This window comes from Haemaphysalis longicornis, unplaced genomic scaffold, assembly GCF_048455015.1.
Source record: "Haemaphysalis longicornis isolate Haplotype H1 unplaced genomic scaffold, Haemaphysalis longicornis Haplotype H1 scaffold_1, whole genome shotgun sequence".
NCBI lineage: Eukaryota > Metazoa > Arthropoda > Arachnida > Ixodida > Ixodidae > Haemaphysalis > Haemaphysalis longicornis.
Window position 1 is genome coordinate 271840832 of NW_027526203.1, and position 17761 is coordinate 271858592.

The window sequence follows — 17761 nt, forward strand, 5'->3', positions numbered from 1 at the left end:
CACAGCCAAGGTCTGGAATCGAATAAGGAAACTCAAAGGACACAAGTCAAACAATTTACCCCTAGTCAGCGCCACAGGCAACACGCTTGAGCACCAGGCAAACACGCTTGCAAAACACTTTGAACACGTATCAAGTTCGTCGCATTACACGAGCACATTTATACAGTATAAAAAGTCCGCTGATCACAAACCCATACGGGACAACAAGCCATCCAAGGGCTCTTACAACCCCCTATTCTCGCTTCAGAAGCTTCAGGCTGCCCTGAACACGTGTTAACTGAGTGTACGTCCATGAATGACGCCAGAAAACGACACTTCCCTAAACTCTACACACACAATATTCCAGTACACCCTTCACTATTCTTAGGAGACGAACCGATGTTCTCTTACAAATGTCTTTTAATTTATCTTGCAGATGCCAATTTCTTAAAACTCATTTCATACAGGGCGTGACTTCAGACCTCAGACTCTCTCCTATTTCAGGGAGGTTCTGAAGACTGTTTTGTGCGCACAGGGAGCCTGGCTGCGCAGCATGCTCTTAGGCTTCAGGCGCCCTCATGTATCAACCATTGTTCCTCTCATCCGTCATCATCATCATTTTTATATTTTAGTCTACGGGCCCTCTACACCCATATATAGTTTTTTTCGGCAGTGCCATGCCCATGCTCATTTCATACACATTTTAAGTACAAACCTGACATAGAAGGACCACCTAACAGAGTCTTGGCGCTCTTTGGTCGCAGATACCCTTGCGCCATTAAATACAAACATAATAATAATAATAAAGGAAAGAAAAATGACAAACGGTTTGGCTGCTCCAATCAAAATACATGGAGCGAATATGCGACGAAAAGACTATGAACAACGCCCGGTGGCGCGCGCCCGACGCGCGGCAGCGGAAAAAAACGTCGTCCGCCGCCGATCTATAGTTCATACCATAAGCTAGGTGCAGCACTGTGGAAGCTACGTTGTTATCAATAGTGCGCCCACTGAGGGCGCCTAACTCGCCCTGAAGGTAAGGTCCCTGAATTTTAGGGACCTTACCTGAAGGGGGTCCTGAAAGGACATTCCCTTCTCCCCTCTCGGCAAGTGGCACCGCAAGGCCCCGGCGCCTTTTATCGCTTCCTTCGCGGTGAGTTACGCGCCCTGAGGGGGCGGACTGTTGACAACAATGTAGCCTCCACAGTGCTGCACCTAGCTTATGGTATGAACTGTAGCTGGGTCAGAGAGCGAGAGAGAGAGATATAGTAAACTTTATATGAAAATAGGGGGAAGGCAATGTGGAAAGAGTATCGGTGAAGTCCTATTTCCAGAACTCCAGAAGCAAAGGCTCCCAGCTTTGCTCTCCCTAGCAGCTCACGCTGTGTTGAAAGGTCCGAGCTGGACAGTGCTAAATCCCAGAACTCTCTATAGGTTTGGTAGGTGTTCCGTTGCCAAATTAGAGGGCAATTCCAGACTGTGTGGAATAAGTCTGCTCTTAATTTGCATTTGTGGCATTATTCATCATATCCCTCTGGGAACACGAGGGACAGTCCGGATTTGTGTGGGAAAACGTTGGTTTGTAGTTTTCGTATGTTATTTGCTCATTCGGCATCTAACATGTGATGCGGTGCGCGCTTGTTTGTGTGAAAAGCCTCTCATTAAGCGACGTGAAGGGAGGGAGGGTGTAAGAGTGGTCCGTTTCCTTGAGGCTGTTGATTTGCTTCGCCAGGGAGTCGGCTCTCTCGTTTCCTTCAAGGCCCCTTCATGTGCTGGGCTCCATAATATTCTATGTTGGTTGTTTGGTTCGGCTGGCCGGACCTTCCTTGTTTCTGTGAGAATAAGGCCGCATATTAGATTTCTAGTGGCTCTTGTAGAGTCAGTGATGATGATGAGGTTTTTGTTATATTCTTCCCATCTTACAGCGAGTAGTATGGCTGTGGTTTCCGCTTCTTGAAGTGTTTGTTTTCTGCTCATGAGAAAATTTCGGTGATGGCGGCGGAGCGGCGGCGAAACGGCAAACCGAAGGAACCAATCAGGGCTTCCGATTTCATCTCCATGGCGCGTACAGATCACTGCGGACGGCCGCTTTGGAAAAGCTTGATAGACGAACGCTTGGCTCGCGCCTACTCGAGCTAAAAAAAACGGATTGTAAATGTGAGACCGTTTGAGGAAAATGAGGTTGCAACAAGTGACGTCCGCGCGATTCTGGTAGCTCAAGCCGCAAGAGAAGCAGGTTCCAGACCCAACTGGCGTGGACTTGTGTCGCCAAGATAGACATGTACGATAGCTTTTAGTAGGCTAAATAAAGGCGATCCGGCTACATAACTTGTATTAGCAGCAACGTTGGGCCCATCTGCAAGATCGGCGAGTGAGGAACAGGTTTTAAAATGTCTGAGTTAAAAGGCGAGGTATCAATTATGCATTTCAAGCTAAAATTCCGCTGCGGATTGTTTATCAGAAAAAAAGTGTGACATCAGCGTGGCATGGTGGCAGACATTGTCTAATTTTAAAAAGATACGTGTAGTCTAATGCGAATTGAAAGCCATTTCACGTAACACGCATGAGAGACTGGTGGGAAGGGACGGTGGAGGGGCGCTAACATCTACTTCCCTTCACGTCCCAATATTACATGAAGCGCATTTCTGATTGGCATTTAACGAAAAGTCGAAAGAAAGAAAGTCATCGTCGTTCTATGACTGCACGATGAGCTTAGCACACACGTCACGTATCACAAGACTACGTGTAGACTACGTGCCAACGTGTCAGAGGATAGGCGCTGCGCCGAATGTTCGGTATCAGAAGCTCTAAGAGCTTTGAAAATAGCGCGCTAATTTAAAAATAAACTAGATGAAAGTTTACTTTTTCGCCAGCACTCGCGGAACGGTGCACTGAAGACCAGAAAAATGTTTGAAAGGGTGTTTTTTTTTTTTTTTCGTTGAGTGCGAAGTTATGCTTTTCAAGGGAAAATAAGCTGCAACTCCAATCGGTTTCGACTGGTTTCGCCCGGCTTATCCCAGCATTACCTCACTAGGCGGCGCTGGCTGACAATCATCTTCTTAGCCTTTGATTTTTGTACAGAGGCATTGGATGATTCCAATAATGCGCATTAACTCTATGGAATGCGCCAAGTCTCATGCAATAATAATTATTGTTCGAAACACTATGGAATGCGCAAAATGCGGTACAAGCCAACGTTGCCGCAGGCTTGAGTGAGCAATCATCTCGCCTCTAGTTCATCAGTCTATGGAGCCGGCCAAAGCGAAGGCGGCGAGCTGCGGCTGCGGCGAGCGAAAAAAAGTAGCACTGGCCAACGTTTATAGCGCTGGCAGCGCTAGCAGCGCTAGCGCTACATTTCGTCTACAGCTGACGGTGCAGTGACCTAGGGCGCTAGCTTGCCGTCGTGCCATCCTCCCTGTTCTGTGGTCGTGTCGCAGTCGCCGCCTCAGGTTAAATACAACTCGCAGCCTCGGAACGACTGCGGCTGCCAGTAGCCTTGAAATTTGTTTCAGTTGAGGTTGCCACGAGCAGCGTCCATACGGGAAGTGCGACCGGCTTTGAACGAACGCAACCAGCGATCCGACGATGGGCAACGCAGACGGCAGCGAAATCGGTGAGCGCTCGCAGACGACGTCGGGTGGAACGCCGGCGTCAGCGGAATCTCGCGGTCGCACGCTGCCCCCGCGCAAAATTTTCTGGGACCCCGTGCACGGTCAGATCTCCTTGCATCCTGTGTCCGTGGCCATAATCGACACACCCGAGTTCCAGAGGCTGCGGCACATTCGCCAACTGGGACATGTCGCTTACCTTTACCCGGGCGCCTCTAACAGCCGCTTCGAGCACAGCCTCGGCACGGCCCACCTTGCCCGAGCGTTGGGTTTGCACCTGCGCGACTGCCAACCCGAGCTCGGCATCACGGAGAAGGAGCTGCTCTGCCTCGAACTGGCCGGCCTGTGCCACGACTTGGGACACGGCCCGTTCTCGCATTTTTGGGAGCACTTCTACCTGCGTGGCGCCCGCGACAGGGGCCTCAAGCCTCGCTGGACCCACGAGGGTATGTCGTGCAAGCTTCTGGCCCACTTAATCGCCGTCAACGGCCTGCAGCAAACGTTCACCGCGTGGGAGAGCAAGTGGCCCGGCCACGGTCTGGCCGCCGAAGACGTCAAGCTGGTCCAGGGACTCATCTTGGGCGATACCAGTGGCGTCAATCCATCGCGGTGGTTCTTGTTCCAAGTGGTGAACAATCGTGAGTCGGGCTTGGACGTAGACAAGTGGGACTACTACTTGCGCGACTGCCACGCCGTGGGTCTCGCCTGCAGCTTTCAGTACCAGCGGCTCGTGGGTAGCGCCCGTGTCATCACGCACGACGGCTCGACACACATCGTGTTCCGTGACAAGGAACTCAACAACGTATACGACATGTTCTGCACCCGAAGCGCTCTGCACCGCAATGTGTATCACCACCATATGGTGAGCATCTTTGAAGCGATGATCTGCGACGCGCTGCAGTTGGCAGACGAGAAAGTGGCGGCGGCTGGTGGCGGCGGACGGCTTCGGCTGTGGTGGACAACCCATGAAGCTGGGCAGGCAGACCCAAGCCCACAACAGGTCGAAGCCTTTGCTGCACTCACTGACGATTGGGTTGAGCTGTCTGTGCGCCGTGCGAGTGGCAAGCAACCGCCCGAGGTCCTGCGTGCACAGCAGCTGTGGAATGCGCTGGAAACGCGATCACAGAGGCCATGCCCGCTTTACCGCTTCCTGGGCAGCGTCCCCAAGAGCGAGGATGGTGGGATCAACGGAAGTGAGGAGGAGTTGCGTGAAGCATTTATGTCAGTGCTACCGGCTGATGTGAGGCCTAAAGCAGAAGACCTAGTGCTCAACTTGATCAACATCCACTGGGGCTGCGGCAAAGAAGATCCGGTGCGGAAGGTGCTCTTCTTTCGCAAGACCAACCCTGACAGAGCTGTCTCCGCAGACGACCTGCGGCCACTGGGCAGCGCACCAATGTTGCCGTCACGTTTCCAAGATGCCCGCTGGCACCTGCTGCTCCGGTCACCTGCCAAGCCGGGCTTTGATGATCATTTGGAGCGCTGCCTCACAGCACTTCAGAAGAAGTAAAGGGCAACCAAAGTCGCTTATCAATAGATGCTTACATGACACGGTCTGTTTGGGAATAGGCCCTTTTATCAAGACAGCACAGTTTTACTGAAACATGACTATGGGCACACCTTAGTATGGAATGAAAAAGCTGCACATGCAGTCAGGTTAATGCAATCAAGGTAGCTTGGTCCCATCTTGGTTGCATTTACCGTGTCTTGTGAGCGCTCTTGCTTTTTCATCTGCGGCAAAGCTGTTGCTGCAGCATGCCACAACTCCGTCTACCTTGACTGATACAAGCTGCGTAGGGTTCCTAATGCATACAATGGAAATGCGAAGGCTTTGGTAGCTGAAATCTATTTCCCCATGCCCATAGGTTGAGCTTCGTGAAGATTTTTCCTTTCGAGCATGGTCACGTGTGGAATGTTGTACAGTGCAAATGTGTCCAAGGATTTTGTTCGATGTTTCACCTGAAGTACTGTGTACCATTCATTGCAAGTTGTGTTGACTGAAAGGCACAGCTAGAGCCACTGCTGCGGTGGCTTGAAGTATTTGGGGTATCAGTGGAACTTGACCGTGTTAAGAACGCCTCCTTCCTAATCATTAGATTACAGACGTGATAATGTTATTCTTGTTATATAGGTCACGGAAATTTGATATTGCATTTATGTTGTGCATTCCAAGGTGTGTTTCGTGGGCAAGATCTTAACCGTGTGTTTTTCCCCTGTGAACAGAGCTTAACGTGGACTCTGAAGAAACTGTCTGAATTAACTAATATATTTATTTGTCTGGGTCTAGGCCCAGGAAGATGTGATAAGAACTGAGAGAGACCTGTCTGCTGTGTCATCAGCTCAAATTTAAGTGCGAGGAACTTTCGTCGCAGTGCGGAACATAGGGAGCTGGAGAGTGTGTGGTGCTAGCTTCGGGAACCTTGCATGTGATAAGCAAGTCTGAGAGTGCTTGAAGCGAGTGCTAGACTAATATTAATATATACTGGTATACACCATACGAACTGACACCTCAAGTATATTACATAAGCATTTTAACCACATCGTATTCATTCTGAAACACCACCATTAAGGTACAGAATAAGCTTATGAGATCCATTCAGCGGTATTGCTCTCGCAAGAGAAATAATAAAAAAAAAGCATACCCTGCCTGAAAACTTGTTTCCCATTTGTGCTTGAAGCTCGCAACATACCTGTGGTTTCTTTTTGCATATTTATTGTTATTGTGTTATTATTGCATTAATTACCAAGGTTATTGGCCACATAAGCGTCATTCAAAATAAGTGAGACTCGCGATGCTAGGCGAATCGTTTAGATATTTTTCACAATGTTTGTACAGGAGAAGTGTAACTCTGTGTCTCCATTTTTGTTCCCTGTTCATTCATTCATTTATTCGTTCATCTATTTATCTTTTGTTCTGTTCGTGGGCCATAAAAGCCTTCCCAAATCTGTCTCACTCTAGTCCTGTAGTGGTCCTCCTGCTTTAGTCTTGATATATGAACATTAGATTCCACTACTGTCCTTAGATGCGCTGTGCACCGGCAAAGTTGCTTTAGGGCTGCCCAGTAGATGTGCCAACATAAGAATGTCTGACAGAGCAAACTATGTTTTTCCCAAATGTGGTATATTTACTGTGCTTGCTTCAATAAACGGGGCCACTCGTGTTTAAGTGGTCTGAATTCAGTGGTTGAAATGTGGTAGACCGGTATGCCCCCAGATGCTGAAATTGTGGCACAGGTAGCACTGGAGGCAAGTTACCAGGAAACAGCCCCTACACTTGTAATATGTGGCCGAGTCCAAAAAAAAAGAAAAGGTAGTAGTAAAGCTTTTATTGAAAACGGGAGACTGCTGGTCTAAACAGGGGAATGGAAAGGGGAGAGGGTAGTAAAAGCACTGGGACTAGTAGTACAGTTCTTGGCTTGCACTGCGTAGCTTCGTGTTCACGCTTATGAGGGGTCAGTTCTTTTCAGGTTCACGCTTGAAATGAGTCCATCCCAACTGGTGGGCCGGGCAAAATAGTCCATTATGAGTAAGACCGGTGAGGTCTCCGCTCAGACAACTCGTGCCAGACCGCTCTTTAGAGAATAAAGGGCTATTTGGTGGATTAATTTTTTGTCAAGTTGTTGGGGATCAGGGTGCAGTTGTGGTGCCGTGAATGTTCGGTGTTTGGCAAAAGTAGGACATGACCACACGAGATGAGTGAGGTCTGCTGAGGTACTTGTGTGACAGTATGGGCATCTTGGGGGTAAATGGGGAGTGTACCATTTACGATGAATTTCAGGTGTGTAGGCTGCGCCGGTGAGAAATTTGTTGAGAAAGATTTCACTGGAGCGGGGTAGCGGTGGTAAAGCGCTCAAATATCCTGCTGGTGTTCTGTTTCTCAGCCGCTCTCTTTGGTCCTTCTTATACCGGTGGAGTAGAATCGCCGGTGGAGGTGCAGGCGACCGTGCCGGCTCTTCGTCAGGCGCCAGTGGAGGTTGTAAATGTGCACTCTCCTGTGCGACCTCATGGGCCGCCTGGTTTCCCGAGGAAGAGGGTTCATGGCCCGGCACCCAGTCAATGCGGACTTGTGTTTTGTTACGTTGCAAAAGTTGCGCTTGGTATAATATCTGATGTGCCAGGGGATTTGTGGTCTTGTGAGATCTTATTGTTTCCAATGCTTCATACGAGTCTGTGAGGATACGAATAGATGGCGGAAGCGGATAATCAGTATCATACGCAAGGAATGTCATGGCATGGTTGATGGCATGCAGTTCTGCTTCAAGGCTCGTGGCATGGTTGTTGAACATGGTGTGATACCCCGAGAGGGCAGGAACCTCCAGGCATGTCCAGGCCAGTCCGATGACATTTAAGCTTACGCTAGCGTCCGTGTAGATGTCAACTTTGTTTTCGAGTTTTGTCATCTGAAGGCGTCGGACGCGTTGTTGGCGGAGTGCAGGATTGTTGCGCCCAATCGGCTTGCTGTGCGTAGTGGGTACGATTTCTGGGCGACTCCATGGGTCAAGTGGGGTGGGGAAAGTGCAGGGTGTTGGTGGGCTGCGCACGTCCCATGCAGTAAAGGCATGTCCTTGGTGTGTTAAAGGGCGTTTGAATTCAGCCTGCGCCTTGGCTTCATTGATGATGTCCTCAATGGGAGGAAGGGGAACTGCCTGTTCGAGTTTCTGGTTAGGTGTGTGCTTAGGCAAACCACTGATAGTTCGGAGGGTTGCCCTGTGCAACACTTAGAGGGCTCTTGTGTGGCTTTTGTTGAGTTCATAGGCGAGAGCGCTGTACGTGACAGTGCTCACTGTGACAGCTCTTGTCATTGTCAGGGTGGCGTACTTGTTCGAAAGTCTACGGATGGTGTGGAGCAGACCTTTCCACTTTTGCTTCAACCTCTGCAGCCATTTTCCAGCGCTGTTCTTTGTTCCGACTGGCAGGCCGAGGAGGGTGATGGGTTCTGTTGCGGCTTGTATTACTTGATTTTCTATTATAACTTGTATCAAATCAGATTGAACGGGTGGTTTGCAGCCGTATACCGCCAAAAGCTCAGTCTTTTCGGGAGCCAGCTGGAGTCCCAGGTCGGCAAGAGTCAGCTCGAGGCTATGAGCCGCGGCTTGCAGTTCTATTGTTTGGTCCTCAAGAGAGTCGAAGTCTGCTGCTTCAGTCCAAACTGTGACATCGTCCTCATAAATGGTAAAGCGGGCAGCCGTATCAACTTCCAACTGTCGTGCCACCCTAGTCATGGCTAGATTAAAAAAGAAAAGGTGTACGAAAACCTGCAGTGTTATTAGATACTACAGCTTTAACACACGTAAGTGGCCTTCGTTAATTCATTTATGGGCATATTTATGTCCACGTCAGAACAAAGGCCTCTCCCAATATGGGAGGCTTTAGCGTAATACTACACCAGGAGGACAAAACCGGTTCTGGCGAGGGTGGGCTGTTTTTTTCCCAGAAAGCCTCCATAGTATGGTTGCACCTATCTAGTTTAGCCTCACTGGTAACTGCTGTAGTCATTTCTACTGTACCAGGCAGCCGTGTGTGTTCCAGTGGGGAGCTCTCCTTCTTTCTGGTTCTTTAATTTTAAAGCAAAGCTTTCTATGCCTCACTGCGCCATTCTGACACGGTCGAAGTGGTTTGGATTTAAAGCGAACCTTTCTTGGTCTCGCTGATGGCGACTGACCAGTCACCAAATCTCTGTGAACCCCTACAATACCAATGGCAGCGAACGAATATTTCGTCAGAAAGCTGAGCCTTTCATTCATTGTTGTTATTAGATGAAGGGGCATTAGTTGTTTTTTACTCGCAGCTAAAACAAGGGTCAAAGACGAGCGTTAAGTGTTCTCGTTGCGGCACAATAGAACGCTAGAGCTGCCAGGTCCTGTTGTGGTGTGGATGGAATGCTTGTGTTCACAAAACTAGATGCAGCTACATATTTAGCCACTAGCTAGAAAGCTGCACTACGAGTGCTGATCACCAGTGGGCTGAACCATTTGGCCTTACTGATACGCAAATATTTCAGCTGCCAGTTTTTCTTGAGAAGGGTGGTGGCAGGCGATGATCAACAACCCTCAACGAGCTTTTTCTGCCTCTTTTTTTAAATGGCCTGATTACTATCTTTCTTGCCTGCTCCCTATTGTGGGGGTAGAGCTCAGCTGGTAAAAGCGCTCACCTAGCATGTGAGAGGTACGAGGATTGATACTAACGATGTGCACCAGCTGGCTTGGGATCAGTACGACCTGTGGTTTGAGCTAGGGGAGCCTGACGCATCTTTTCTTGGGTCTGAGTTGGGCCGATGCTGACCTTTTTATTTTGGAGAGGGAGCGAGCTGGCACCGTGTCTAGGCTTGGGCACGAACTTGTTGCTGTGCGTAGTTGTAATGTATATAAACTGGAGCCAGCTACTGAGTGTGAGAGGTGCTGAACTGGCTGCATCTACCTTTGTTGGAGGGCCAATATGAAAAAGAGTGAGCGCATTGAGGAATCGAGGGTTATTAGTAGTTGGCAATGCTTGCAGCAAGGTCGCACAGCCACTAGTACGCCTGGCCTCTTTTCAATGACTGTGGGGACCTTCCTGCACTCACAGAGCGACGAGGAACCTGGGGTTCTCTATGGCAATGTATGCTGAATTTCTGTTCCACTGCGTTGCCATCTCATCTCAATCTCTAGTTTTTTTGCACACTTTTTTATCAAGCATTAGTACGGGAACACCCAGACGTGTTAACTCCCGGCTACCTAAGTTACCCCCTTTTTTTTGTAGCTTTGTTCTAGGGGCTCTATACAAACTAAAGCAAGGATATTCGTATTCGAAAATATTTGGTTCAATTAGCAGTCAGTTCTTATTATTCATACTCGATTTTCAGTCTAAATTTGATATTCGCACACGTCTAGCAATCAGGCATCACTCAAACTTTCGGCGTCTCTGCATAGCCAATTCTTGAATCACATTATTTGTTTTGTTTATTGAGAGTGTAACGCAACGTAATGTCTTTAAAGGGCCTATTGCAGACAAAATACAAGTTCGTTTTATTTGAAAGATTTAGTGTTTTACAGTGCCCTCAACGCTTGTCCGGCAGGAAATGATGCTTTATTCACTGAGAAATCAAATATTTTAAGTAGGGGTGTGCGAATATTCGAAACTTCGAATATTCGATTCGAATTTTTTGGTATTCGATTCGATTCGAACGACAATTTTATTGTTCGAAATATTCGAACCACCCAAAACTCAAAAAAATAAATTCAGAGCGTGTCTCAGCATCAGAGTCGCGAAGCATATACACGGCGAACGGTACGTGCTTTCGCAGACTGTATCGGTGTTTACTCGTAGTTACAGTGGACTATCGATGATACGATTCTGGGGGTGCGAATTTCGGGATGATACGAATTTCCGAAAAGTTCCGGCGAAATTGCATTGTTTGCAATGGGAAAAATTTCGGCTGTTACGAACGGACCTGCGCGGCCCGGCGGAAGATACGAACGAGCCGGCGAGGCACCCGACTGCCGAACGAGCAAGTGACGGCTCTCGCCATCGCCTCCTGTATTTTGCATGTTGACGGCCGGGCGGCGTCAACATGGCGTCGGCTCCAGCCGGGAAGTGGCGCGAGCGCTCGGGCGACCGCTTCTAACCGCTCTTTAAAATGCGGCTCAAGGGAGACACGAAGTTGCTTGTGCGGTAAAGGAGCTGATAATGCATGCGAAAGCGGTACTATAAAACATCATCCGCGCCGCTAGTGAAAGCGCCCATGAAATATTTGCCGGGGTGCTAAGCCTAACCATCTCCGGTGGAGCCGCCGGCTGTCTCGATCTCATCGCAAGTAGTCAGGCTCCTCTATTCTGCCGCGCGCGTTGTTCGTCATTTTCTGACCGAGGTAGGCGCTACCGCGGGCGCGAAATCGTCGATGCGGGCGTGAAAATACAGCGCTCGCAGAGCCGAGGCGAACGAATCGCGTGCAAAAACGCGCCTTGCTGTTCACGCTTCGCTGTTGCGGCGTGTAGCGAGCTTGGGCACAGCGAGTGAGGAGATGAGCGCGAAGCTTTGCGAAGCTCCAGAAAGGACTGCTTTGCGACACGGGGGCTAAAAAAAGCAGAAAAAATAACGAATTTCTTCACGCGGAAGTAACAAAAGAAATAAACGAAAACTTTTTTTCAGCGCTAAACTTTTTGGTCTGTGTTGGTTTATACGAATTTCGGATGATACGAATATTTTTCGCAGTCCCGCGAGATTAGTATCATCAAGATTTTACTGTATCAGCGCGCGGCAATGTGCCCGGGCTCGGGCATGCCAGCTACTAATGTCAAGTGAGCAGCTGTTTTCGGTATCTGGTAAAGTCGTGACAAGCAGGAGGTTGTCACTGCTCCCCGCGAACATGTCGAGCAGTTAACCTTTCTTCATGTTAACATTTAAGTGAGTGCAGACCTTAACCTGTTGAGTGCAATGGTATTGTGTAATTCCTAATTTTACTTTGTGTGATTTCTTGTGCAAAAAAGTTGCAGTTTTTGTGTCTCTAGATGGTGAAAACTTTTATTTTACAAAAAACAACAAGTATTCGTATTCGAAAAATATTCGAAAAATATTCGATTCGATTCGAACTTTGTTTTTATTATTCGAATTCACTTCGAAATTTAAAAAATGATATTCGCACACCCCTAATTTTAAGCCAAAATTTCAATTTTCCCGCTAAATCGTGTGTTTTTGTAACAATGACAATGACGTATCTAGAGCAGGGCCTTAAAACTAAAGATAGCCTGCTGACCAGATCTGTTACCATCTCACAGACGGACGTGTGGTCATGGCCTCCGAGGTCACCCCGCACGAGTTTTCAAAACGCGCACGGGTGGTCTTGGAGGCCATGGTTTGGCACGGCCGGGCTGGAGTAGCGGCGGGTGCGCACTATGAAAGCATGAAAGTGCGCGTTCGCCGTTTCTCCAGTCCCACGGCCGTGGTTTGGTTATCTTGTTTATCGCCCACTTTCATAGATGGAACTGCAATACCACTGAAGTGCCAGTGTTCGCACTTCGCTTCTGGCCGGGCTTCTATACCTGCCGTATTTTTATTACGATTCTTACTAATCATTTCCTAAAACGTAAGCTGACTCGACAAACATGGTCATGTTAGTGACTGTGCCGCTTATGTCAGTTGGTCAGTGTTGTGTCACTGAAGTCAACTCGTTCGACGGCTGTGTTAGGCAGTGTCAGCTGGGAAAGTGCCTCACTAACTGCTTCAATGTTTACGTGTTTGTTTGTAGCGTTAATTTTTAACCCCACAATTCTTACTGCTATAAAAAGAATGTGCCGTAGGTTTAAGCACAAACAGCTTGTTCGGCACCTAAATTTGTGTTTGCTTTTGCCGGCCTCAGCCAAGCGCACCGCTGGGCATATGAATAGGTTCTGTTGTGAGAAATGGGCTAGTGGGTTGCATGGCCATTCCCTTTTCCCCTAATTATATGGCTTATTTGAGCGAAGTTCACGTTACAAGTGGTGCCAGTATGATTCTAATGAGGCAATCTCTGAGGCAATCTTTCGAATGATGTATTTTGTCTGCATGGCCCATTTAAGCGGGAGACACGTGTCCGTCCGAGCAATCTGGTTTTCGATGCGGCGCTGCAAAATGTCGAGCAGATTCGGGAGCGGCCAACGCGGCGGGTCATCTGGCAGCCAGACTGGTTCTCTGGGGTCTAATACATGAGGGAAGAGCACGCGTCCCCGCACGCGTCTCCAGTTTGGCTGCCGGATGACCCGCCGCACCGGCCGCTCCCGCGCGCATCCAACCTGCTAGGTAGTTTGATGCGCCAAATCGCAAACCAGATTGCTCGGACGGATATGTGTCCCTCGCTTTAAGCGGGGGGCACATGTCCGCCTGGCGTAGAGAGCCGATGTGATGATGATGATTGGAGGGTTAAAAGCGCCTATGCAATGCAGGCGATGAGGCGCGCCGTAGTGGAGGGCTCCGGATTCATTTTGACCACCTGGGGATCTTGAACGTGTGCCGAAATCTACACACGGGCGTTTTTGCTTTTCGCCTCCATCAAAAAAGCGGCTGCCGCAGCCCGCAGCTGGGAATCGATGAACCCGTGTCCTTGTGCACAGGAGCACAACGCTTAAGCCACTGAGCCACCGTGGCGAGTTGGTTGCCGATGTGGCACGTCCAACTATCTAGCAGGTTGAATGCGCGCGGGCGCTAGCAGCCGGTGCGGCGGTTCATCCGGCAGCCAAACTGGTTCTCTGGGCGGCGCAGGCCGCCCGTGGATAGTCCGGGCAGAGAAATGCAGGCGTCTGGAGCCCGGACCTGTCCGTATTTGAACACATGAGCGGAAAAGCCCACGTCCCCGCACACGTCTCCGCCCCGAGAACCGATTTGGCTGCCGGATGACTCGCCACGTCGTCTGCTGCCGCGCGCGCATCGAATCTATTTTTTCTTTTTTCTTTCTCTTTTTTTTTTTTTTTTGTTTTGCGCCGCGTCGGAAACCGGATTGCTCGGATGCGCATGTGTCCCCCGCTTCGGGGACAGATTTTGGAGCAAAGATGGGCACATTTCCGCACGGCGGCTTGTTGTCTCAGGCCAGTGGTACACATATGTCCGTCTTTGGATCCGGTTTTCCGCGCCGGTAACCGTTCCGGAAACCGTTCCGGAAACCGCTCCCCGTCGCCGTTTGGTACCGCATGCGCCGGCCATGCGTCTTCGGGGCATGAGGCTGCGTGAATCGATGCGTCACACCTCCCCCTAACATTTCCCTCCCCGACGTCATCAATGACGTCCTCGCGTTGCCATTGGCTGCGCCCACCAGCAAGCCCACGTCAAAGCCGGCCCGTTATTGTCTTGGCTGCATACAAACATGTTTTATTCGTAAATATTTTTGGTTGTGTTGTGTTGAGGGCTATGGAAGAAACAGGCAATAAAAAAATGGCTGATGATTACGATATACTCCCTGAGGCGAATTTGAGCGCAGCGCGAACTGCAGTCTTCGCGGTGGCGCATAGTTGCTGCGTCAGTGCCGCGCACCCCTGGATTCTCGTGTCGGGGGCGCTCAGCCATACAGATAAATATACTGACTCGCTCAGCCTCTGCTCGGGCAGCCCTGAATTCGTTTCAGGAAGTGATCGCGTCATCAGCGTGCTACTTTGCAGGGCCGTAGCCAGAATTTTTTTCCGGGGGGGGGGGGGGGGGGTATGGATTTTGGGAAGGGGGTAGTTTTGCTGAAAGCAACAGTAAGTATTGCTTACTTGCTGTCTGGAAAAGATTTCGGGAGGGGTTCGAACCCCCAAACCCGTCTCTGGGTACGGCCCTGCTACTGTGGCGTTAGAGAGGTTTAGCAAGCAGCTAGCGTACGCTACGCTGGGGTCGGCGGGTTGCGGGACCCGACTGCGCCGGCGCGCGCGGGCACGGCCGTGGGCTCGGTGAGGACGAATGCGCACCTGCCTAGTCGGGTCCCGGTACCTGCCGACCGTAGCGTAGATCTAATGACATTTACAGATCTAATGACATTTACAGCAAATGTCATTCGCTGTTAATGACATTCAAGGTTCCAACACATGGGCGGAAAAGCACGCGATCCCTCACGCGTCTCCGCGCAAAGAACCGGTTTGGCGGCCGGATGACCTTCCGCGTCGCCCTCTCCCGCGTGCATCCAACCTGCTAGATATTTCGACGCGCCGCGTCGGAAACCGGATTGCTCGGATGGACATGCATGTCCTTCTCAGCAGGTTGGATGCGTGCGGTGTGCGAGCAGGGTGACCGTTAAAGGGGTACTGACACAAAATTTTGAAGGCGAGATAACTTCGGGAATAGATTGGTGTGGACACATATACATCATCTGCAAAATATCAGCGGCGAATACAGCCTAGAGCATATTTAAAATCAATTTTAAAGTGTGAGAAACGCAACCGAGCAGCCAGCAGAGGACCACGCGCAATCGACATCCCGTGGGTATTTTGTAAATAAACAACATTCACACGCGTCACGAGTTTGTGTTTGCCGCTTCCGCACTGCCGGCGCTTTTCGCCGGCTCGCCCGGCTCGCCGCTCCAATCGGAGGGTCGGAGGGCGGAGCTTCTGCTCTCGAGAACGAACGACCCGATCGTCGGCGGCGGAGGCGCCGTGAATTCGTCAGCTCATCGGGCAGCTTGCCGCGACCAAAGTTCTACAGCGATTCCAGGCACTCTGTTTTTATTACTTTTGATTGACATTGGACGCGAAAACGCGCCGGAAACACGAAAAGCCCACTGAGCGAGCCACACGGTCGCTGTGCAGGCCGCGGCCACGGCCGCGATATGGCCCAGGCCGGCGCCGGTAGCTCGAGTGATAGCTTGTCACAGCTGCACGAAATTGCACCCAAGTCCCAACCGCGGCAGTTTATATGAGAAAGGAGTTAATGATGCGATGGCGGGTTGCATTAAAAATTGTCATCTACGCGGCTTACGAGAGCGGAAATCGCCGCAGTGCTAAGCCGAACACATCTGTAGGCGGACCTGTAGGCAGACCGCCCGGCTGCTCCCAGCGCGCGTCGTTCTCTAGCCGCGGCAGCATTTGCACTCGCAGCGCCTGCGTCACGTCCACGGTCGCTTTTTAATTAAGTGGCTCACGAGATCAGTACTTGGGGGCATTGGCAGAAACTGCCGCTGACACGGATTCGACAGGGCTACGGCAGCTTTGCTCTGTGATATCCCTCCGACGGTCACGTGGTCAGCTTTGTTCACACAAAATCCATCGTTTCGCGGCACCCGCTGAAACCGAAACTGCGACTGGCCGCATTGAAAATGCCTCTAATTAAACAACGGTTGCACGCTGAAGCAAATGAGGTTTCTACAGGTGATAAGTAGGTCACTAGCTACTTATCGCAACAAAAAAAAACAAGATGCAAAATTTTTGTGTCAGTGCCCCTTTAACGTCCTGCACCCAAACCAGTTCCCGAAGCGGGAAAAGGCGTGATTCCCGCTCATGTGTTTCGCCCTTCGGGGAAGCGGGGGAATCTAGAGACGCCTCGCTTCCTCCGCGCTGTCGTCTGCTAGTTTTTCCGTGCGTGTCGATGCGTCGCCGCGCTGGACCATCCGGTGACGTTTTGAAGCGCGCGCGGGGGGTTTGATTTTTAAAGTAATTGAAAAACAAAGACTGGTGATATTACTGAACTCGTCATGGGAGTTTACCTGCATTCAACCCAGTCCGGAGGTCACAGGTGGGAATACAGTGGGGGAGAATATAATAGGGCAGGGAAAAGTAAAGGAAGGATAGATGGAAGTAGGCCGCCAGAGAGTAACCAAAGAGTTCGCCACTTTGGTTAGATCCACCGCGCACGAAAACACATAACAGGGCACAGTCTTGGCGTCATGCTGCGTCCGGAAGAAGAATCTCGGCAGGAGCGGTGAAGCGAAGAGCTCGAAGCTGCGATGTGATCAGCTGTCCACGGAAGTCCAGAACCTTGGGAATTCGCTGGGTGCCGATTCAGGAAAATAGGCGGGTACTGGCGAGCGGGTGGATACGCTCGACGGGCCCACACAGCAGAGCGCCCATCGCTGAAGCAAACACCCAGGGCCGCGACGTGTGGACGACAAAGATCGCGAAGCATTGAGGCCGCGGGTGGGCGCGCACGCGAGCACACGTCCGCTCGCCACGACAGCAACTGAGTGGAAAGCGAGGGAAGCGGCGCAGACTTTTCTTTGTATAGCATTTGAAACTCTCTGATATCCTGTACCACTTTGTGCTGTGACTGACAACTTTGAGTCGTAAATTTGAAGAGCATGGCGCATGTTTTTTCCCGTTTCCTTTTTTCTCGTCCTTGCGTGAACGAGTGTATCTTGCAAAGGCCTCGCGGCTTCTGGAAAGTTTTTTCGGCTATCAGTGTAACTCGTTGATTTATTTCTTTTTGTTATTTCCCCCCTATAATGCCAAAAAGTTCCGTGGGTACCAAATAAAGAAGCCGCAACCGAACTCACGTTTGGAGCGTCGCATATCCTCGTCCGTCGGGTGAATACCGCTTCAGCCGCGCTTTTCAGGCGCCCGTCGAAATGACGCTGGCCGCGAGGCGAGACTAGCAGCAACGCTTTCATTCGCCACGGCGCACAAAAACCATGGCTCATTGGAACCCGCAGAACGAGCCCACGGAGAAGGCACTGGAGGCATGCCAGTGGGGTAGAAATTATTCGTGATGTCATCACGCGCCGTGCCTTCTCGTGGGCTGGTTCTGCTGTTTCCGATGAGCCATGG

General features: G+C 50.4%; 2 protein-coding genes across 2 annotated transcripts in view; both read left to right on the plus strand.

The window, feature by feature from the left end:
- The window catches only part of LOC144145807 (alcohol dehydrogenase class-3-like), a 57636-nt gene that overhangs the window by 23641 nt on the left and 16234 nt on the right, over nucleotides 1-17761 (plus strand). The window lies entirely within an intron of this gene.
- LOC144145799 (deoxynucleoside triphosphate triphosphohydrolase SAMHD1-like) lies at nucleotides 3048-6768 on the plus strand. Its single transcript, XM_077677546.1, has one exon. The coding sequence runs from the start codon at nucleotides 3565-3567 to the stop codon at nucleotides 5095-5097; it is 1533 nt and encodes a 510-aa protein (XP_077533672.1). The 5' UTR covers nucleotides 3048-3564; the 3' UTR covers nucleotides 5098-6768.